Source organism: Hoplias malabaricus, chromosome Y (assembly GCF_029633855.1).
Source record: "Hoplias malabaricus isolate fHopMal1 chromosome Y, fHopMal1.hap1, whole genome shotgun sequence".
In the NCBI taxonomy this organism is placed as follows: Eukaryota; Metazoa; Chordata; class Actinopteri; order Characiformes; family Erythrinidae; genus Hoplias; species Hoplias malabaricus.
This window is the reverse complement of record NC_089820.1, coordinates 87,395,320-87,418,541: the sequence shown is the minus strand read 5'-3', so window position 1 is coordinate 87,418,541 and position 23,222 is coordinate 87,395,320. Positions and strand designations below refer to the sequence as shown.

General features: G+C 44.2%; 2 protein-coding genes across 3 annotated transcripts; one reads left to right on the top strand and one right to left on the bottom strand.

The window, feature by feature from the left end:
* Positions 1 to 8,404: 8,404 nt before the first annotated feature.
* On the bottom strand, positions 8,405 to 16,860 carry LOC136679255 (mitochondrial ubiquitin ligase activator of nfkb 1-A-like). Of its 2 annotated transcripts, none has more exons than XM_066657683.1 (5): positions 16,720 to 16,860; positions 14,981 to 15,130; positions 14,708 to 14,795; positions 13,247 to 13,367; positions 8,405 to 11,588 (listed from the first exon to the last, which is right to left on the bottom strand). In XM_066657683.1, the coding sequence occupies exons 2-5, from the start codon at positions 15,095 to 15,097 to the stop codon at positions 10,889 to 10,891; spliced, it is 1,026 nt and encodes a 341-aa protein (XP_066513780.1). In that variant the 5' UTR covers positions 15,098 to 15,130; positions 16,720 to 16,860; the 3' UTR covers positions 8,405 to 10,888. The 2 variants fall into 2 exon arrangements, with proteins under 2 accessions (XP_066513780.1, XP_066513779.1); XM_066657682.1 differs by lacking the exon at positions 16,720 to 16,860 and adding an exon at positions 15,254 to 15,549.
* On the top strand, positions 16,177 to 22,964 carry LOC136679258 (dol-P-Man:Man(5)GlcNAc(2)-PP-Dol alpha-1,3-mannosyltransferase-like). The gene is made up of 10 exons (XM_066657687.1): positions 16,177 to 16,405; positions 17,533 to 17,632; positions 18,149 to 18,296; positions 19,122 to 19,282; positions 19,414 to 19,534; positions 20,321 to 20,454; positions 20,818 to 20,889; positions 20,967 to 21,043; positions 21,434 to 21,578; positions 21,908 to 22,964. The coding sequence occupies exons 1-10, from the start codon at positions 16,237 to 16,239 to the stop codon at positions 22,080 to 22,082; spliced, it is 1,302 nt and encodes a 433-aa protein (XP_066513784.1). The 5' UTR covers positions 16,177 to 16,236; the 3' UTR covers positions 22,083 to 22,964.
* Positions 22,965 to 23,222: the final 258 nt, after the last annotated feature.

The window sequence follows — 23,222 nt, the reverse complement described above, 5'->3', positions numbered from 1 at the left end:
TGTGAATTATGAAAATGCACCCAAAATGTAACTGACTGGAAAAGACCAATGCAGCAACCACTGAACTGTCCCTCGCAGTCATTTCAATCAGAAAATTACAGCGGCCCGTTAGCATCTAGTCAATGTATTTCCTGCCCTGGCCAAACAGACCAGTGTGGCCCATCATGAGTCCACTGCACCAGACCCACTGACCGGCCCTTGTGCAGAACCACTGAGCACAGTGTGGGGTGTCTCTGCTGGAAGAGAGATATACCACCACTGCTGCGTTGTGGTTCCAGCTGGTGCCTTGACAAAGAGTCCACAACTGAGCTAAGGATTTGTGGCGGGTGAATCATTCTCAGAGAAACCAGTCTGGGAAATGCCTGTTGTAAGATGCAATGTGTTAATCCTGTGGCTGACAATCAGTGGGTTCACTCCTGGTGATGGATATTGTAAGCCATTGCCATGATGTCAGATTAAATAAGGATAAGACAGTCTCACAGCTGTGGTTTAAACGTAAAACTCAGCGGCTTCCAGTCGAACTGGGCTCAAATTTACAGTTTTATTAAATGCTTAAACTTGAATGTCTAACATTGATGAGATAATTTGTTATAATATGAATATCTGGAGGCTGTGACCCACAACCTTTTAACTTTCTGCTTTTTTACCAAACAAAAGTCATCTCGTCTCTCTCTGTAACCCTCTCTGGACACAGCTGTTAATGCCTTTCTCTTCAGTTCACCACATCAGAGCAAGTCGCTCAGTCTGTGACCTCCGCATAGCACCATTTATCCATCAGGCTTTACACAGAAATGTAAATATTTGTGCATAAATGTCCTTTCTCTTTATCAAATTTATATTACTTCTGTTTGATTAAAATTTAAAGGAACTTGCGTAATGTTAAATGAACTCTTTTAAAAAGAACTGAACTGTCTAATAGTTACATCACTGCAGTTAAACAGGGCTTTTCCCTGAACTTCAGCGTTTTTAAACACAACTCAAACCTCACGCGTCTAAATAAACTTTAAGAATCAAGTTACACTTAAAGGGTTAATGTTTCTCAATTTTCAGACGCATCTTGTTATTGGTTTCTATGAGGAACATCTCAGGCAGTGGATCATGGGTAATTCCACTCACGAAAGTGTCGTCTGCTGCGGACCTAAGGGAGGGGCGAATAAAGTGCGCATAGGGGGCGCTTGAGAGTACACCAGAGTCCCTAGCACCACATTTATTCATGTTCTTCATATAGTCCATAAATCCAAACAGAACTAATGCTATCTCTCTGCTCCATTCTCAGCTAATGACTGCCCTCCTTTCCGGAGCAACTCCAATGGAGGTCTGACTGTTGGGTCTCCTGCTCACCCACTGAGAGACTAGTTATCTGCCCTTGGTTCCTGGCATCTTCTCCAGTCCACATACCAGTCCATATATCTGTGGTATCCATCATCTCAGTGCACCAGCTCTTGGATGTGATTCAGCACAGATCTTTACTAATGGTGCTTTTCCTCTGCAAGGAACCTATACATTTCGACTCTCCAAATCTTACTGATCAAACCTGACCCGAGTAGGGACTAAATGTGAGGTGTAAACCCTGCAGAGCTCTGATTGGCCAGAGACCTGTCAATCACCAGGAACCACAGAGCTCCAGCACAAACTCAGCGCTCGTAAAATCTCTGAAGTTACAGCTGCGTTCACATTAGTTTTTATCCGACTCTCAGCAGCAGCTCGTAACATTCCCCCGAGGGGTTTCTGAAGACGCTCCTTGGGTCGGTGGCTGAGGAAAATCTCCAGCAAAAGTGCGACATGGAAAACTGATCTGTGAGAACTGGGGGTGAGTTAACAGCATCTGACTTTACCTCCCGCGTTGTTGTGGTTTTCAAAGACTGCGGTTCCCGTTAAAGACAAGATTTTGTGACGTCACCGCCTCCATTTAACAGGGGAGCCGTGCTAGTGGAAAAGCGACAAACTTTAAGTGAGCCGAGCCGAGCCGAGTCGGACCCATGCAGTGGAAAAGCACCGTAACAGCCTTCACTACGTACAGTTGTGTTCAAAATAATAGCAGTCCAATATGACTAACCAGATAATCACTGTTTTTGGTATAAATTATATTACCACATGACAAACAATGTAACAGTTGGTGTAGTAGATTCTTAGAAAACTGTGAGGAATCATTCTGTGAGGAAACAGGTGTGAATCAGGTGTCCCTTATTTAAGGGTGAAGCCAGCACATGCTCTACATACATTTCTCCTTGAAAGCCTGAGAAAAATGGGTCGATCAAGACATTGTTCAGAAGAACAGCGAGCTTTGATTAAAAAGTTGATTGGAGAGGGTAAAACTTATAAAGACGTGCAGACAATAATAGGCTGTTCAGCCAAAATGATCTCCAATGCTTTAAAATGGAGAGGAAAACCAGAGAGACGTGGAAGAAAACGGAAGACTACCATTCGAATGGATCGAAGAATAGTCAGAATGGCAAAGGCTCAGCCAATGATCAGCTCCAGGATGATCAAAGACAGTCTCAAGTTACCTGTGAGTACTGTGACAGTTAGAAGACGCCTGTGTGAAGCTAAACTATTAGCAAGAAGTCCCCGCAAAGTCCCACTGTTAAAAAAAAGACATGTACTGAAGCGGATACAATTTGCCAAAGAACACATCAACTGCCCCAAAGAGAAATGGAGAAACATATTGTGGATTGATGAAAGTAAAATTGCTCTTTTTGGGTCCAAGGGCCACAGAGAGTTCCTCAGACGACCCCCAAACTCTGAATTCAAGCCACAGTACACTCTGAAGACAGTGAAGCATGCTGGTGCAAGCATCATGATATGAACATGGTTCTCTTACTGGTGCTGGGCCTATTTACCGCATACCAGGGATCATGGACCAGTTTGTATATATCAAAATACTTGAACAGGTCGTGTTGCCTTACGCTGAAGAGGAAATGCCCTTGAAATGGGTGTTTCAACAAGACAACGACCCTAAACACACTAGTAAACGAGCAAAATCTTGGTTCCTTGGTTTCTGTGAAGTAGTTAAAGATTATATACATTTCTCTTCATGTTTTGATTTGGAAAACAGTGTGCAATGTTCCCAATGCATGGAAATAAAAACTACTATTAAGATTTAGTGCTTAACTAATGTTTTTACACACACTGCTATTATTTTGAACACAACTGTATATTGACTCCAGGGCTGCTTCTACCTGCAGTTTTAAATGAAAGTGTCCCCCTTGTGAGTCTTGGTCCTTCCCACAGTTTTGAGGGAGTTGCTCCTGGGGCTATTCATTTTGTCTGTGACTTAGTTTTCGGTGTCTGTCAGACTGCAGTGGTGAAGGCTGAGAGAAACTCACTGACATCATCTCATTTTAGGACGGAAAACTTAGTGCTACGTCTGTTAAAATAAAATTTTTTTTTCTTAAATATAATCCATCCCAAATAATCAGAATCAAATCCACATTATTACATTTTCCCACCATTTATTAATTCACCGGTTGAACTGAGTGAAAATGGCATCATAATAATACAATGAATCATTCTCAGAATGTCATTACATTTTTGCTGCTTTTTGCTTCATAAAACAATACTCCATTTCTGAAAAATATTAAGATTTCATGCAAAATAAATAATAATCCATTTCTTTAAAAGCATGATACAAAAGAACCCAAAGAAAAACAATAGCTACAATGTAAAAACTCATCAAATAACAGCTCGTTATCCGAGGGTTTCGTGAACAGTGCGTTGGCGACTAAAATCACCGGGTTTCTAAGAAATTCTTCAACAGTAAACCACTCTTTAGTGTGACACTGATGTGTGCAATAAAAAAACCTCCGAAGCACATTCAGTAAGTCTCTTTAAAGAAAGAAAACTATGTTCCACACCTGATACCAGACGAGTCCTTTCACCCCTCAGATCAGATGACCTCCCCCCCCCCCCCCCCCCCCCCCAGTTAAACACCACCGAGGAACTGAAAGACGGGTCACTCACGTTTACTTTAAGTGACAAATATTTAAATACAAAAATACAAACATGGTTTTGTTGAGAGAAGACTGCCAGGGTGCCGCAGGTTCGTGAAGCCCCTGATTGGCACCAGGTTAAGATTCATGCAAAAGAAATGACAGAGCTCCAACTCTTTCAGAAATGCCTTTGACACGGCAGGCCAGGTTTAACGGAGCGTGACTCTAAACGCAGATTGTAGTTGACTGCACAGGGGTTAGTGGGTGGTGGATCGAACAAAATATGCCATGGCACTAGGCCAAATCCCCTTATGATTATCAGCTCTTTCTGGGAAAACAGAAATGTTGATAAATAATCAAGTGTGTATCAGTCTCATTAACACTGCACCATCTTCACGTTGACCTTCGTTCAGGCTTTTCATTGGCCGTGGTCTGAGTGGTGTGTAGAAAAGAGATAAAAGAGCTCTCTAGCAGCAGTTGGAATGAACTCTACGCTGTTTACCGCGACGTGGTTATCCTCAGCTCGGTGTGAAGCACGTGTATTAGGCTACAGTCTAAAGACAAGGTTTTTATAGTTTTAAGTTGAAATTCTGTACAACTCTAGGCTATTACAATAAAAGCTTGCGACGCTCTTCGCCCTCTAGTGGAGAAGACGTGTTATACGAAGATTTTTGTATTGATTAGTTGCTGTTTTGTTGTTGTTTTTTTCTTCCTTTTTTGTTGTTGTCGTAGTTTGTTCATGAAGTAATGACACGTCCATCCATCTCCCTCCAGGACAGAGGCTGCAGCACAGATCCGTTACCGGACTAAGCCTCTTCCAGAGCTCAACCGCGTAGAGGAGAGAGACTGTGTCGATTGCCTTTTATTCGAATCCAACAGCAATGTCATTCTTCTAAATAATTCCCCCTCTCTCTCTCCCTCTCCGTCGTCAGTTCCTGTCCCGGCTCATCCATCACGCACAGCCGACAAAGCGCTTCCAATCGGTGGTTTTATAAAATACTCTTTTCAAAGGGCATCGTGTGTGATTTAAACGCCTGGCGAAGACTTGTCCGTCATCCCCTTCAGCACCTGGTCTATTCGGTCATCCTCGATAACCACTGTGGGCAGAAACAGTGACATAGTTAACCACATTAACACGGTGCTAGTGTTTTTAATGATAACACCACTGTAATATTCTTCACGGTCTGAAAGTTTGGAAAGTGCCATTTATTCACAAAGAACAACACGTCCTTCTGGATTTCCCTGAATGTCCATGCATCATTTCCCCAAACTACCACAACATTCAGACCCCAGCCTCCACACAGTGCCCTCACCTCCCTACGGTTCATTTGATTAAAAACACAGAACAACTGACAATATTCAGAAACAGTACCTTTTCGTAAATGGGTATAATTACGTGTCTCTACAAATATAATGTCCACATTGCCCCAGCTCTGACCCTCTCTCTCTGTACAAACACAGATACATAAATAAAGACTCATCACAGTGTGTGTGGAGTGCTGACCTCTCTTGGCTCTGCCGATCTCTCCGAGTTTGGGGGGTCTCTTCGCTTGCCCCGCGCCAAAAAAGGTGCTGCTGTCCTGCAGCCCGCAGCTGAAGGGCATCTGACTCACGTCGTTATCCGCTCCGTAGCCGCTCATCTTCCCCTCGCTGTACGGCAACACCTCGGACATAGTGAGGGTACGGGAGGGAGAGAGAGAGAGAAACCCGCGTGAGAGCGAGACGTCTGTGAGATGGAAAGACTGCGAGAGGCTGGTGGATGTTGAACTGCGTCTCCCTCCTCTCCTCTGCTCTCTATAAACGCTATGTGGAAGCGCGCGGAGGAGGAGCGAGGAGCTGGGCTCGGGTGTGTGTGTGTGTGTGTGTGTGTGTGTGTGTGTGTGTGTGTGCGCGCGATGTGGGAGATCCCGGATCATAAAGGGAACACGCACAGAACGGTGAAGTCATCCGAGAGTCATCCAGAGAGAGTCTGACTGAGAGAAAGTTGGAGAGAGACGGATGAGATGGAAGGGAGACCCCTTCAGGCGGTCGGGGGAATTACAGCGGTGTCTGAGGGCCCCTGGGGGACTACGGAGCTAATTTAGGGAACAACAGCGCGCACATTAGAAATATTAACAGTAGTGAAGTTAACTTTTCCCAGCTCCTTAATCACATTCCCATTCCACCTTAAACGGCACTGCAGCTGCTTTCTGTGTTTTAACACTGAGAAGAAAGCGCATGCAAATAAATCACTATGTAAATGCACAGAATATAATGGGAAACACACAGCAACAGAACCAGTTTAGTTTAAAGCACCATTTAAGGTGGAACGGGTCATCAGACGAAGAAGCTGGGGAATAAGGAGCCATTTATTCAGACTCGTTACCTGCAGCTTGTGCTGATGAAGCGGACGCCATCCCCAGCAAAGTGCTGCTGGGAAACTACAGTGTCGCTGTGGAACTTTTTACTGAGATTGGTGCTGAATGTGGTCTAAAAGACCTCACCGTAAAGGACTTCGTCACTAATGTCAATGTTTTACACTGAATATTGTGTATAGTGAGTGTTCAGTGATATTTCTCGTAGTCAACACTGAGGAAGGTCCTCTGCCTTCATTGTTATGCTGTCAGTCATTAGACCACACCCCTCTCAGCCGATGCCCCACCTCCCACAGCAGAATCGAGCTGAAACTAGGAACAAGGATATGCAACAGAAAAAAGATATGAAACTAAAAAAAAATAAGAACTAAATCTGAAAAATATAAGACTTCAAATATCAAAATATACATGAAAGTGAAAAATGAAAATAAATTTCGCTTATTTTAATGTTGAACACATTGTAGTATTTTTCCAAGTTCCATCTCAAGGTTTTCAGTTTCTTTTTTTTTTTTTAAAATGAACAAAGCTTTTGTCTCTAAATTTGCTTCGTAGAGGATGGGGTTCCAGTGAAAAGCTGAGCAGAGCTGATTATGCAAATTAATCCGGCCAGTTTAGTCTAACCAATCGGGGCATAGCTAGTGTTTCTTGGTGTCCCACAGTCTTTCTGATTTGAGGATTCACAGATGTGGATGTAGCTTTGCTCAAATCCTTCTGTCTTTTCATGACCCCAGAGAGACTCAGTGTTGAGCTCAGGGCTCTGTGGGGCTCGTGTCATCATTTCCAGGTCTCCTCCTCCTCCTTTACCTTGAAGATAGTTTATAATGACGTTGGCTGAATGTTTGGGGCCGTTGTCCTTCTGTAGAAACATTTGAGGCAATCAAACTCCTCCCTGATGGCACTGCATGATGGTTAAGGATTTATTTCTCAGAATTGAGGACAACGTTAATCTCGAACAAAATCCCTAGCTCCATTTGTGGAACCTCCACCATGTTTTAACTGTTCCATGCAACACTCACTCATTACTGTACACCACTCTGCAGCCCTTTTGTCACAGTTATATTTCACATTGCAACTGATCACCAGTAATTCTCATAAAAATATGCTATAGGCAACAGCTAAAAGGCAAACATTTTACAGATGACCTCAGAAAGTGCTGCAGGAGAGTAATAAGACCACTTCTAAATCACCAAGAGCTTAACGCTCACTTTCAGACTCCTTTACTTTACGGTTTGTCCCTTGATGTTGTAACATGCTCTTTTTCTTGTTCCCTCACTTGCCCTCATGTGTCTATATTTTACTGTCGTGCTTGTGTGTGTGTGTGTGTGTGTGTGTGTGTGTGTCTGTCTGTGCTTACACTGTGTTCTGAATATCCTAAGCTAGTGATTTTGCTGAGTCATACAGTGCTGACTCAACTAATGCATAGCAGAAAACCTTACAGCTCTCTGAGAGGTGCAGAAAACAACACCAGCACAATGCAGTGTTCATGTCTCTGTGCATTTGTCCTTCTCCAGAGAGCTGAGAGGTTATTGATTCATTAAACCAGTGGGTGATATTTTATTCCATCAACATAAGATGCACCAAATGTCAGACTTTGACACAATTTAGCTACAGAGCAGAACAATCTGTCCAACTTTCCAATGAACAAATCAATTAATTGTGATTTTTGAATCTTCTGGCAGTTTTCCAACTTATCCAGTTCAAGGCGGCGGTGGGTCCGGAGTCTACCCGGAATCACTGAGCATAAGGCGGGAACAATTCACTCACACACTCTCACCTACGGACAATTTTGAGTCTTCAATCCACCTGCCTACGTGTGTTTTTGGAGTGTGGGAGGAAACCAGAGCACCCGGAGGAAACCCACACAGACACAGAGAGAACACACCACAGTCCTCACAGACAGTCACCCGGAGGAAACCCACGCAGACACAGGGAGAACACACCACACTCCTCACAGACAGTCACCCGGAGGAAACCCACGCAGACACAGGGAGAACACACCACACTCCTCACAGACAGTCACCCGGAGGAAACCCACGCAGACACAGGGAGAACACACCACACTCCTCACAGACAGTCACCCGGAGGAAACCCACGCAGACACAGAGAGAACACACCACACTCCTCACAGACAGTCACCCGGAGGAAACCCACGCAGACACAGAGAGAACACACCACACTCCTCACAGACAGTCACCTGGAACGGGACTCGAACCCACAACCTTCAGGACCCTGGAGCTGTGACAGAGACACCACCTGCTGCTCCACCGTGCTGCTGTAATCCGAGTAATTTAAGTTGTAATAAACACATATACACACAACCACAGACAAGGAACACCTGAGAAGGATAACAAGGGGGCAGGACCACAAAGGAGACTTTGATGGAATAAAGTCTTTAGAACAGGACAGAGAAGGGAACTCAGACAGAGCAGGAAAACAAAGCAAAAGAGTGACAAAATGTTGTTGCATGATCACATGACACGTAAATTCAAGCGGGAAATATTTTTATTGAAATTAAATTCTCAAATTATTAAAATCTATTTGTAAATGAAATAGCAAAATAACTCTTTTAAAATGTATAAGGAAATACTGAGTTCAAACGTATGAGTGGAACATTTAGCATATTTTTAGTTTTGATGCTGATACGCTTCACAGAATAAATTCCTTAATGACACTTTTTTAAATCAGACCTTAAACAGCAGACCTTAAATCAGACCTTGAAGAGCAGACCTTAAAAGCGCAGACCTTAAATCAGACCTTAAAAGCGCAGACCTTAAATCAGACCTTAAAAGCGCAGACCTTAAATCAGACCTTAAAAGCGCAGACCTTAAAAGCGCAGACCTTAAATCAGACCTTATAGCGCAGACATTAAAGAGCAGACCTTATAGCGCAGACCTTAAATCAGACCTTAAAAGCGCAGACCTTAAATCAGACCTTAAAAGCGCAGACCTTAAATCAGACCTTATAGCGCAGACATTAAAGAGCAGACCTTATAGCGCAGACCTTAAATCAGACCTTAAAAGCGCAGACCTTAAATCAGACCTTATAGCGCAGACCTTATAGCGCAGACATTAAAGAGCAGACCTTATAGCGCAAACCTTAAATCAGACCTTAAAGAGCAGACCTTAAATCAGACCTTAAGGAGCAGACCTCTCAATTTTTCATAAATTCTAGAGGAAGATTTTTATCCACACCCACAAAGTTCAGTCTTAGAAGTTGGTTTAAATTGGTTTCTCAAACAACAAGCATCCCCTGGGTCTGTGCTGCAGAGTGGTCTGGAAATTTAAATAAATGGAGTCTCATCTCTGAAATTTGCACATTACAGTTGTCTACCAGTGTTTATAAACACTAAAATACCCTGAAGCCCTTGAGAGGATCCTTCTGGAGAAGTGAATGTAATGAACCTTTAGTGAACACAATTGGACTTTAACACCACTGCTGTACCTTTAAAGACACACTACACTGTTTGTAGCTTTAGTGACAGTAACGTACCTGTACTGTACCTTTAAATCTGAGAGTGTACAACGTATTTAGACGATCCTTTCTGACACATGGATGTCCTTAGCATATTTAGAAACATTGTTACTGTTTTGCATTTGGCTCAGTTCTGTGTTTTCAGGAGCTTTGCTGATATTTTAATGTAAAGACGCTTTTATAAGTCTTTCCTAACAGCTACACACACATCCAGCTAATGAAGGCATGTCCAAAAATAACTGATACTGTTCTTATCGTGTAGAGATCACATCATCTTCAGTGTCTTTCTCTTTCTCTTCTATTCTTTTTTTATTGCTTTTAGTCTCAGATAGTAGTCTTCTTGCATAGTGCAAAACACAATTCTGACAGGTAGCGTACCGTCTGTTTATATACCGTGTGTGTGTGTGTGTGTGTGTGGGGGGGGGGGGGGGGGGGGGCTTTACAGTTATACTTTTTAATAAATATTTCAAAGTTCTATATTATTTTATTATACTCCCTGTATGTATTTATGCACAACTGGGCACTGCTGGTTAACCTTTATGTTGTTCATTTTCTAAGAGAACATTTATTACACATCCTCTACAACGGACACAGTTAGAACAGGTACAGTTCACCTGATACTTGTGTGTTAGGGAATATGTAACACATATGTGGCCTGTGTAATAATATTTTTTCCTTCTCCCCAATTAAATGATGCCCTATCACAAGCACAGTGTCACTTATTTGAAGCCTGAACAGTGCCCCTTTGGAGCCCCTTTTGTGTCAAACATGAGTGGGGAGTGAGTGTGTTACATGCGACAGTTAAAGGAACGGTAAATAGTATTTTTTATCTAAAAATTACAGCTTCAAAATCACTGCGATGCTTCACTGAGCTGTCACAGGGAAAATAGAGCCTCTGTCGCCACTACTTCAGGCTCAGCACTGCAGAAACTGCACTATGTGCCTTTTGGAGCAGGGTAGGAGACTACCTCCTCCATTTCAGAACACTGCTATAAAAGGGAATTACACTCAAATCTTACCTAGTGTTCCTTTAAATGTGACGTGCCACATTAAGTCTGTAGCCTTACAGAGGATGTGGTGATTAACTTTCACTTAGAAAATCAACAAAAAAAGGCCTGGTAGAGGCCCTCCTTCTCAGGCCTGGTAGAGAGGCACCACTCTGCTAATGGTCTGCCTACAGACAGGGCAGTTGGGCTGAGGCAGGGCCTGGTAGCAGCTGTAACAGCAGCAGACGTGTCCACAGTTCAGCAGCACACAGCCTCGGGGATTGCTCAGACAGATCACACACAGGTTCTCCACAGCCTCATCACTGTCCTCTTTCCACAGCTGCTCAAACTCCCTCCTCTCTCTCTCCTGCTCCCATCGTTCCTGTATCTTCCTGTAGTAGCGTCGGCCACCCCATAATAAGATAGCCATGCCCACGAGTGCAAAAACACAGGCCAGTACTCGCCAGCCATCAGCCTGCCCCTCCTGTTCCACACACAAGCTCTTAAAGTCTCCTGTGCTCAGAAAGTACTCCGAGCCATCGGTCGGTGGGCGGAGCTTAAGAAGCCTGTCAGTGTCTAGTATGAGCTCGCCCACGGCTGTTACCGAGCTGCCCACTTTAAGCATCTCCTCTGTCTCCAGCTGGCCTTTGGACTTTTCTCCACTCAGGTACTGGCCCAATAGGTCTGTGAACCCATAGCTGGCCTGGTGAAACTTCTCGTGAACTGTCTCCATCTTTGGTCCTGTGGCCTCCAGGGGGCAGAGCACACGTACATTTGCCCCATCTCCACCAACTAGGTCAAAGGGTACAGCGTTCACACGTTGGTGCAGTACACACTCGCGATCAGTCCTGAGAGGCGAGGACACAGCATCAGTAAGGGCTCAAATCTGAAGACATTTTTTTTTGAAATCCCAATTTAAAAGAGTGCAGTTTTCAAATCGGTGCGTTCCGATCATTTAACATCATTAAAGTTCCCAAATCTCTATCAGCCAAACCTTTTAGAAGGTTAAAGTGTATCCATGTGGTTTTCAGTCGGGGTAATGTGCTGTTCTCTGGGCACTGCTCTACTGAGATAGATTTTTGTTTGTGATTAATTGATTGTTAATTGAATAAATGCTGTAGCTGTGAAAACACTTCTCTCATTAAAATCCCAAGCTTTCAAGCGGTTCTGAGGTACAGTGGATCAAAGCTATCCATCACCAATGTCCATTCAAGCTGAGCTTTGTTTGTTAGTTAAATCTCCTTTGGGACGCATCTTCAACTGTTCATCAACTGAGGTCTGAATTGGTTCCGCACATAGCCAATGAAAACAGAGCAAAAACGTAAACCCAGGAAGTAGTGATGGGAATTTCGGCTCTTTTTGGGGAGCCGTCTCTTTCGGCTCCTAAATGGCTCTTTGTTTTACCACTTATTTCCACTGGTACAGAACAATATTACCACATTTTACATCACTATATGGACACAATATTATTGTTCAATATTAAAAATAATACATAGTGTTGCAATGGCCAATTGTTTTATGGCTGTCTTGTAATAACTCACTGATTGCACTCACATTCAATTGTATAAATAACTGGATTTATTTAAACACCTTAATAAAAAATCACTTGTAAACTCTGAAATACAGCCAATGGAACCCAAAGGGTAGGTTTTACAAAATAGCTTATTAAATTAAATAATCATCCAAAGTGCAAAACAGCAGCATTATGTAATTTCGTCGTTTGTCGTTTGGGGGCTTGTTCAGGAAAACCCAGGGTCTCAGCTTTGCTTGTTGTTCTCTGATTGGTTGAATGACAAGCCTTAGAAAAAAAATGGCTCGGTCTTAGACGGGAACCGGCTCTCATCGTTCACTTACAAGAGCTGGCTCTTTGAACCGGTTCGTTTGTGACCGACACATCACTACCAGGAAGTAGTATCTGCCTAAAATCAGCCCTGTGTTCTGCCCATCAATATTTCACAAACACTTTACACTATTAAATGGCTACAAGAAATGACATAGTGCTAAATACACATGCACCTAAATAATCAGCGCCACAACACACTGGCCGCTTAATCCCTTACGGCCTTTATTTGAAATGTATTTAATAAATGGCGCAGTACTGTGGAAGGTTATACACTATTCTACACACCTGTCTCGTCACTACCTCAACCAAAGGCATTATTTATATTTTTTCTTTTGATTCTGCAAACGTAGCCATGCAACAATAATATCCTCAAGTCGCATGTCTATGTTTGTATCTGCATCTTGTAGGTAACTCAGGTCAGGGGTTTGGGGGCTTGTTAGGTTTGTTTGAACAGAGAGTTGGAGTAGTATATTGTATAATGTCTGGTCATTTAGTTTGTAATTGACATTTTCCCAGTCTCCCTAAAGATCTGTAAATAAATAAAGATTTATAAGGAGTGCAGTGTACCACTTTGGATTCTCCTGCTTCAGCACAGAGTAATATCCCATGCATCTCTTGATAACGAGACTGAACTACACAAAACAGTGATAGAAATGTTCTTACCAAGTGCGCGCCAAACCATTCCACACCAGTTTGTGCTCCCGGAGGACGAGTTTCTGTATAACACCAACACTTCCTTCCTGAAACTGACTTCTCAGTGGGTTTCCCACAGGCTGTACTGTGCCTATGGGGGGAGAGAGAGAGAGAGAGAGAGAGCAAGAGGGAGGGGGAGAGAGAGAGAGAGAGAGAGAGAGAGAGGGGAGAGAGAGAGCAAGAGGGAGGGGGAGAGGGAGGGGGGGAGAGAGCAAGAGGGAGGGGGAGAGAGAGAGAGGGAGGGGGAGAGGGAGGGGGCGAGAGAGAGAGAGGGAGAGGGAGGGGGAGAGAGAGCAAGAGGGAGGGGGAGAGGGAGGGGGCGCGAGAGGGAGGGGGAGAGGGAGAGGGAGAGAGAGGGAGGGGGCGCGAGAGGGAGGGGGAGAGGGAGAGGGCGCGAGAGGGAGGGGGAGAGGGAGAGGGAGGGGGAGAGAGAGAGCAAGAGGGAGGGGGGGAGAGCAAGAGGGAGGGGGAGAGAGAGAGAGGGAGGGGGAGAGGGAGGGGGCGAGAGGGAGGGGGCGAGAGAGGGGGAGAGAGAGCGAGAGGGAGGGGGAGAGGGAGGGGGCGCGAGAGGGAGGGGGAGAGGGAGGGGGAGAGGGAGGGGGAGAGGGAGGGGGCGCGAGAGGGAGAGGGAGCGAGAGGGAGGGGGAGAGGGAGAGGGAGAGAGAGGGGGGGAGAGAGCAAGAGGGAGGGGGAGAGAGAGAGAGAGGGAGGGGGAGAGAGAGGGGGCGAGAGAGAGAGAGGGAGAGAGAGGGGGAGAGAGAGCGAGAGGGAGAGGGAGAGAGAGCGAGAGGGAGGGGGAGAGGGAGGGGGCGCGAGAGGGAGGGGGAGAGGGAGAGGGAGAGGGAGGGGGGGAGAGAGCAAGAGGGAGGGCGAGAGAGAGAGGGAGGGCGAGAGAGAGAGGGAGAGAGAGGGGGAGAGAGAGGGAGAGAGAGGGGGAGAGAGAGGGAGAGAGAGGGGGAGAGAGAGCGAGAGGGAGGGGGAGAGAGAGCGAGAGGGAGGGGGCGCGAGAGGGAGGGGGAGAGGGAGAGAGAGGGGGGGAGAGAGCAAGAGGGAGGGGGAGAGAGAGAGGGGGGGGGGAGAGAGAGAGGGGGGGGGAGAGAGAGAGGGGGGGGGGAGAGAGAGAGGGGGGGGAGAGAGAGAGAGGGAGGGGGCGCGAGAGGGAGGGGGAGGGGGAGAGAGAGAGAGGGAGGGGGAGGGGGCGCGAGAGGGAGGGGGAGGGGGAGAGAGAGAGAGGGAGGGGGAGAGAGAGAGTGAGAGAGAAAGAGGGAGGGGGCGAGAGAAAGAAAGAAAGAAAGAGAGAACAGGGAAAAACAAAAAGCCAAGGAGAACAGTAAGACACCATTTACAAAGAGTAACACTGAGAATGGTCCTAGTCTATACTCAGAGGAAATCCGAAAAACACAGTCCTTCTTCAGCCAGAAAAACACTTACCTTCAATGACAACGTACTGCAGACATTTCCCTGGAGTGGCATTCAGGAGATTTACCAGGTTCTCGTTTAAAGCTATTTGAGGAGCATCCTGAAAAGAGAAAAACGCCAGCACACGCCTTTACTTCATCCTTTTAGTAAAGCCACAGAATACTCACATGTAAAACATAGAACAGTATTAGAGTCCATGTTTGAGGCTGAGTTCTTTAACTGAGATGTGCATTTAAATTCCTTTTCCTAAACATCAGTAGAGGGAAATACAGAGAGAATCCTCACATTAAGCCTGTCCACGGTTTTGCGTTTCTTTCTGTAGACATAGTAGAATAGGCCCGAGAGAGCGACGCTGGAGCCCAGACACACCACCTGCAGGGTCCCAATGGGAAACTCCTCCATCTTCTGCTTTGTGTTTTCCTCACATTCGATGAGCTGCAAACAAATAAGGAGTTCTCAAACTTATGAACGAATAGTCCATTTTAGTGTTGTACCAACAGAGAATGACATATTTGAAGCTGGTTTAAAATAACGAGTGAAACATGGTATGAGTTTTACCTGAGTGTGACTCCTCAGCCCGAGAGAGCGCCGCTAATATTTAGCTCTGGTCGCTAATGGTTTGACCCCGAGCCGCTCTGAGACACCTCAGACCTGCTTTACCACGGTCTCCTCCAGATATCACTCGGTACAGAGGATACGCGCCACATAAACGACGATAAATATAATGGCTTTGCTAGTTTATGGATTATAAAAGAGTTTACCGTTAAGCAAAAGGGAGGTTACGCCATCCCCGCTGGTTGAGCTCTTGTTTTGATCACGTGGTCCAAGACTGTGGCAGGCCATAGGAATCAAAATGACCGAATACTTCCCCCGTCCCAATACTCACACTTGCGCCCTCGCCCCTCGTTTGCTCGTGCCCGCCTAAGTGTGCAAGGCTTTAGCGCATGGGTAATTAATTAAACATCATTAAGGTCCAGTTAAAGAAAATGTTCTCAAGCCATGGTCCGGAACATAATTATGAATACATTCTCTAAATAAAATGTCAAGTTAAATTTATAAAATAAAAAATGATTTTGAAAAAAGTTGCATAATTATATAAAGTCCCTAATGATTTGTAGCTGCAGTTGACTTGGCTTTTTTTTTTTTTTTTTTTTTATCATGTCACTTGGGCTGTTTTTATTGGCCCCAGGACAGTGGCATCTGGAGCCCTGCCTGTGTGTGTCACTCATTAGAGTCACAGCGCTAGGGTTAGGGTTTAACATTTTTAATTAAGTGGGAGGTGCTGACTGGTTTAATACAAAATTAAATATAAAGTCACTGGGAACTACAAGTTGAGAAAAAATATATTCAAATCACATATGAACATTCAGCAGGAGAGTCCGCTTGTTTTTAAAGTGACACGCCCAAAAGCGGCCAGCAGATGGCGAAGTAGGCGTTTCGTTGCGGTGCTTGAGCTGTTTTGACACCGACGGCCTTCCTCTCTCCCCACCCCGAACCCCCCGGGACTGTTTCGTGGAGAAGACAGAAGCGCTGCAGTGAAAATGGCAGCTTGCAGGAAGAGAACCCCCTCCAAATTGAGCACATATCTCAGCTCCGTGTGGCGAGATAAACACATGGTTCTGTTTAAAGCCGAGTACACGTTATTGGTGGCGGTGGTGCTTTGGGTTTTGGAAATCGGCATCAACATCTGGGTCATTCAGAAAGTCTCCTGTGAGTGAGTTTAGCTTGGTTTTACACAGCAGGCTAACTGTTAGCACTGTCAAATGACTTATCTCATATGCTTATGGCTAATCTCCCCGCGGGAGAAACTGTGACGAACCCGAGGGGATCTAACACAGACTTGGGGTCAGTGCAGATTAAAAGTGTTCGCTGAAAATTAGAGGTTCTTATTGGAGAATATCCTGTTAGCCTATTAGCTCTTAAGCTAACCCACACGTCTGTAGACTCAGGAACTGTTCACTAACGGTTCACACAGAAACAGGTGTGTGTTTACCCCTCCACACTAAAGGGAGAGAGATACTTACTGTGGCCGTGTGTTCGCGTAGACCACCGTCTGCGTCCTGAAGGTAACTAACTGGAGGCTTCCGCTAGAGGGCAGCCTGCAGAAAGACACGGATAATTGCAGACTTTGCACTGACTGAGCCTTCTTCAAAAATCGGTGTATCTCTACCCGGAAGTGCAGCAGTTACAGTCTGTGACTTGTAGATGGCACTTAAACTGAGACAGGCAAATATTTATAAAATGCTCTGCAAAATTCCTGAATGTGCAAAAAAAAAAAAACCACAAAGCAATGGTGCAAGTTGAATTTAAAAGAAAACTATGTAATATTTGACTTCACTGATCTTTAATTGGGAAAACATCCTCTGTCATTGCTACTCTGGGCTCAGCACTGCAGAAACGGCACTATGTAACTATTGGGGAATAAAAAACAATGTAACATCGAGGTCTGAATGTGAATATAATAACATCTATAAAGGGTTGGGAAATTGTATTTTGTCATCTCCTCATTCACTAAATATGAAAATTGGATTTAAAATATAAGGCAAATGACTATTAAATGTCCCGAAGAGGAAGAAACCTCACTGTGGAATACATTTTTATAACTTCTCTGAAGGAAACCCCCCCCCCCCACACACACACACACACACACCCCCCAATAAACATTCAGTTAAAATATTACTGCTTGTCTTCTGCTAATGTAGCTTGCTCTTGCCTTTCTTTTTTTCTTTTTCTGTTACTGGGCTGTAGGACCTATAGGAGGTGTACAGTAACATCTTTTTTTCATTTATATTATAACTCTTTTTCACACAGTCATATTCCTTCTCCTGCCTCCACAGACACAGAGATAGACTGGAAAGCGTACATGGATGAAGTTGAGGGCGTCATCAATGGCACCTATGACTATACACAGCTGAAGGGAGACACAGGACCTCTAGTGTGAGTTTCGTTGGCTCGTCCTGACCTCAGCTTTGGAGAGACGTAACTGCTGGCTTTAAACTGTTCTCTCTTTTGTTTACATTCAGTAGCTCTGCATCTTTTAAGGTGGAATGGTGTGTTTTAGGATAATAACGACGGTTGTTTGTACACGTCTGAAGTGTAACTCGGCTGTAAGTGTTTATTCACAGTTTGAATCACCACAGAAACTCATGTGTAACTCGAGCTGTTTAGTTTTGTAGCACTGTTGGTAGTGTCTCCTGAGTTTGGAGACATTTCCACCTTAAATGACCCACCTATGGAGCAGGAGTAAAGCAACACCCTCCTCTCGGTCCATTCTTTTCAACACTGAGTTCTCTCCATTGTCTAAAAACCTCCAGGGTTAGGGTAGGGTTCGTAAACACTTTGTGAACGTCGCCTGTAGCTCGTGCAGTTAATCGTCCAAGGCATGTATAGTAAAGTAGTAGTAGTGGGGTTTCTGTCTAACAGAGATTTTCCGCCATCGTTTGTGTTTCTCAGGTACCCAGCAGGCTTTGTGTACATCTTCACTGCACTTTATTATGTTACGAACCATGGGGTTAACATCAGGCTGGGTCAGTACGTGTTTGCTGGCTTCTACCTTATCACACTCCTTCTAGTCTTCCGCATCTACCATCGTACCAAGAAGGTAAGAGGAAAGGGGTTCCTGTAGATTTCATTTCGTTTTCTTTGATAGTAGACGTTACATCTTACGTTATTAGTTGTTATATAAACATAGTGCTGTCAAATAAATGCAAGGAGTATCATCAAGCACAATTTATAAAAAAAACCTCTTTATAAATCTGTCTTCAAGACGTTCACCTCTTTTTATTGATCAAGAGTTTGTCTTTTGTTACAGCTTTGTAACTTGTTTCTGTACGGAATCTGCACCTGATTATGAGCTTGAAGGCTCTCATAAAAAAGAAATGGCTTATGTCTCCATACATCCAGAAGGTGGTGCTGTCTCCGTGGTGTCACTTGTCCAAGAAATAGATGCTAGGATTTTACTCATCTATTTTTTTTATTATAAATGTATTCACTGCAAATTATATTTTAGTTTTTAGAAAAGTTTCCTTTATTTTTGTGTGGATTTCTGTGATGAATGCAATAACTGCAGTGTTGTTGCGTTGTGAGTGCACACTACACAAAAACAAATACTAAAGGAGCTAATGTTAGTCTGCTGGGTGTATCCTAATGTTTGTAACTCCAGCAGGACATGTGCCGTGGGATTAGAGTTCACAGATTTACTGCTGAAATGTAAAACTCACAGCAGAACATTTGTTTTTAATAACAGTATTTCAGATGGTGTAATGTGCCTTGTGACTCAAATTATCTCTTTACTTTTAGTTGTCTCCTTTTCATTCTTGTTTAAATCAGTTGTATTCTGCAGCTGAAAATAGGGAGAAGACAGGTGTGACATTACAGGGTTTGAGCTTTAATTTCTCCAAACTAAAACCTCCATTGTGCTTTCCAGGTCCCGCCGTATGTTTTCTTTTTTGTCTGTTGTGCATCCTATCGGATCCATTCCATCTTCATTCTTCGTCTCTTTAATGACCCTGTGGCCATGATGTTGCTGTTTGGGGCGGTCAACCTCTTCCTGGACTCTCACTGGACACTGGGATGTGCCCTCTACAGGTGAGTAGGGGACGTATGATGTGAAAGCATTAGTGAACTTTTGGAAAAACAAGGTGAAATATGGTCATATTGATGACCAGGCTCATTATCTTTTGGTATAATCATGTGAATATCATTTCTTTTGTTGACAGTCTGGCAGTGTCTGTAAAGATGAACGTCATGCTTTTCGCTCCAGGACTCCTCTTCCTCCTCCTTTCAGAGTTTGGACTGATAAAGACCCTGCCCAAGCTCATACTCTGCGCTGTCATCCAGGTCACTCACACTCACACTCACACACTCAGATGTTTATGATGGGGTCAGGACAATGCCAGTATGAAAGGTTATGGTTATAACGGTTATATTATGGTTAGGCTTTCTTTAATTATTAGGCCACGGCTACTTCCAAGAAACGTACTTGTGTTTCTGTCCGACTTCAGAAATAAGCTGATTATGGGGAAATAAAATCAACCTCTGAACAGCTACTAACAAGAAAACCATTACTAATTTATGCAGCAAAGAGCCAAACCAAACCAGAACATTCTGCTAGAAAACATGAATGAATACTTCTCCGTATCTGGACAACCAGCAGCGCCCTAACCATGCTGACCACGTTAGCCACCAGCTACAAGCATGCAAACAGTGTGCTAATCAAGCTGGCCGCTGGGGTACTGATGGTGCTACGCACACTCGAGGAGTACCTGCTCGGCCCAGAACCCTGCTGTCTGGGGACTCGTATCAGAGCCTCCCTTGTGTCCATGTGTAAAAGCCTTAGTGTAAAGCAGAGGTGCTCCTCTCGAGCAAAGAATGGCTGAAAAGTATTATCTGTGAAAATGACAAAGTTCTCCATAGATCTGAGTTAAACAGGTGTCATTCTGCCAAAGAGGCTTCAATGCAAAGAAAATATGAAAATACAAAGAAATAAAGCTGAAACATTTATTTTAGTGCAACTGTAGAGAGATGTACTTTTTTTCCCCTCTTTTCTTATCTCTCCCCCATTCTGCTCTTACTTCCACTTTGGGGATTTTCTGTCTCACTGTTCTTTTCTGCTTCTCTTCACAGGTGATGCTCGGCTTGCCCTTCCTCTTAGTAAATCCGGTTGGTTACATTAGCCGTGCCTTTGATCTTGGTCGTCAGTTTCTGTTTAAGTGGACGGTAAACTGGCGCTTCCTACCAGAGGAGATTTTCTTCAGCAGGTAAATAACTGTCAATGTACTGTGTGGAGTCTGTGTTAGGCTATGGACAGTTTTTTTTGTAGAGGCACAACATACGCAGTATTTCTTTGGAAATGCACAGTATTCATAGGTATCCCAGTGGGCAGACGTGTCCTAATGAGGAGAGAGGAGAGCTCAGGACTGAAATGTTGTTGGTTTGGGCAGTGGGCACTGTTCCTTCACTTCCGCCCGAGTGTGTAATTATTTGCCGTTGTGCAGTCATCCCCAGCGCCTGGGGAGCAGTCGTGGGCTTACACACTTTGAGACCATGTGTGACTTTAGGTACAGTTCCCTTAAGCTCATGTGGATATTGATGTATGATGCAGTGTGTGTTTCCATCCTCAGGTATTTCCACCTGGCCCTGTTGCTTGCTCATATGACCACACTCATCACCTTTGCCCTGAAGAGGTGGAAGAGGTAAGAAACTGCTCTGGTCCGCAGCTACAACGTTTTTCTTAAATGTGTGAATGGAAACGTAACCAAGTTCTCTTAAGGTCGAAGAGCAGCATTTGGTCCCTTCTGAGAGATCCAGCTGAACGGGAGGAGACCGTGCAGAAGCTCAGCCCTGATCATATCCTTTTCCTGTTTCACTCTCGTTGTCTCAGATACTTCACCCATTGCTTTAGAGGAAGAGGGCAGTGCTGTGGTTTGAAAAAGGATTATTGCACATTAAAAAACACTTTGGGAAAAGGGTTGCATTTTCTCAAAAACATTTTGGTTTAAAGAGAAGATCGGAAAGAAGCTGATATTGTTGAATGAATATTAAAATTAGATTCAGTAGGAGGCCTGAGAGTCCATTGTGCTGTTTTGTTGATTTGAGATTGAAACATTAAAGAAAAAAGCAGATTACTGTGAATATTATATAAGGGCGTACTGTCCAGAAGAGAAGATTGGGCCCAAGGGTTTTGTTTAAATTTAGTGTGCATTGTTTCCACAGTGTTTCCTCTTAACTGACTGCCACAGATAACCCTTGTGCTTTTCACCTCTAACTTTATTGGGATGTGTTTCTGTCGCTCACTGCACTATCAGTTCTATGTGTGGTATTTCCACACCTTGCCTTACTTGCTGTGGAGTGGAGGTGTGAAAAAGCTTGCTCACCTTCTCAGGTAAAGAAACACACCCACAGCGTGTACCACAGTTTCCACACTTAAAGCAGGGTTTACACCTCACATTTAGTACCTACTCGGCTCGGTTGGAACCTGGAGTGAGCAGGGACTGAAAACCAGCCCGGTTCCAGGGACCAGGACCGGATCTGGCCAGTGGAAAGGCGAAAGAGTCGAGTCGTGTCGGTTTCATGCAGTGGAAAAGTGAATTCACACTTCTTACATTGACCCTCCACCATCTTCTTTCTGCCTCTTGCTCCCCATCATCTTTTGCTTTCTCTGTGCTTTATTTTTTTACTTATTTATTCCCGTGTTATCTTCTTCCCCTCCAGGGTGTTGATACTGGGTCTGATAGAGCTGTCTTGGAACACGTACCCCTCCACTACATACAGTTCTGTGTCTCTGCACGTCTGTCACCTCATCATTCTACTTTGTCTGTGGCTGAATCCCACCCAGAGCCCCTTGGCCCCAAGGACGGAGTCCCAAAACAAGGCAAAACTCCACTGAGCTCAGTCTTGCTTGTGCCGGACCTCCCGAAGCCTCCACACTCTACTTCTGCTCCTACATCCATCTATGCATTCACTGTTCTGGGCAGAAGCCGAGTGGAGAGGTATCAGTCTTACCAGCTGGGCAGTGCACTAGGAAGTGCATTTAACCTGGGAAATTTGAGGGATATGAGTGGGGTAAAATGCCTTTTAAAGTGTCCAGTGTTAGGGGAAATTGGAATGGGACACAAAGACATTCAGGATTTTAAAAAGACTGTGCTAAAGAACTTCAAAGTGAAAAATGTGAACATCACCTGGGAGTGCAGTGTGACGTGAGGTTAATCTCGTAAACAGTGTTTTCCTGGACGTGAACGAGGCCTGATAATGGACTTAACTGAAATGTTAAAAAGACTTGTCCATCTTAACAGAGTCCATATCAATGTCCTTTAATAAAGAACAGAACACTGATGAGAATGAAGGAGGTCGGCGGGTCTTTAACCTGTCGACTGGAAAATATCAGCTATAAGCGTTAGTACACAATCCCTATTGTGTCTTTTATCAAAAGTATAACTAGTTTTAACTCCATCCACAGATGCACCTCCGTAGTAAGTGTTTCCTGATGCTGATATTTTATTTTTTTACTAGTAAAAGTTCCAAAGCTGAGAGAGAATATTTTATCATAAAAATGTAACAGTTATTAGTTTTAGTTATAGTTTGTAGACCCTGGCAAATGCAGTAAAATTAATAAAATGGTCCCCTAGTCTCCCACGAACACACACATGATCAAATGTTGGATTAAATTAATCCACTGTTCTCAGATCTGTCTGATGCCAATCTTTATAAAAAAACAAAACAAATAAACCAGATGCATATCTTTACATTTTTACATTTCATGTCTTTACTGGAACTCTGAAGCTGTTTGTGACATCATCAGTTGTAAAAAGCGCAATACCAATAAATTTGATTTGATGTACCGCTTCTTTCACGCATGAGCTCAGTCTGACATTTCCCACGCCATGTTCCTGATGATGACCAATAGGAGACATCTGTAAACAGAGAAGATCCTCTCTCCGTTAGACCCAGGAACAGCCCACTATCTGACATGAGAGGTTTGTGTTAAGTGTTGCAGTGTTTTCCAAAGATGGGTCAGTGATTGAGTGAA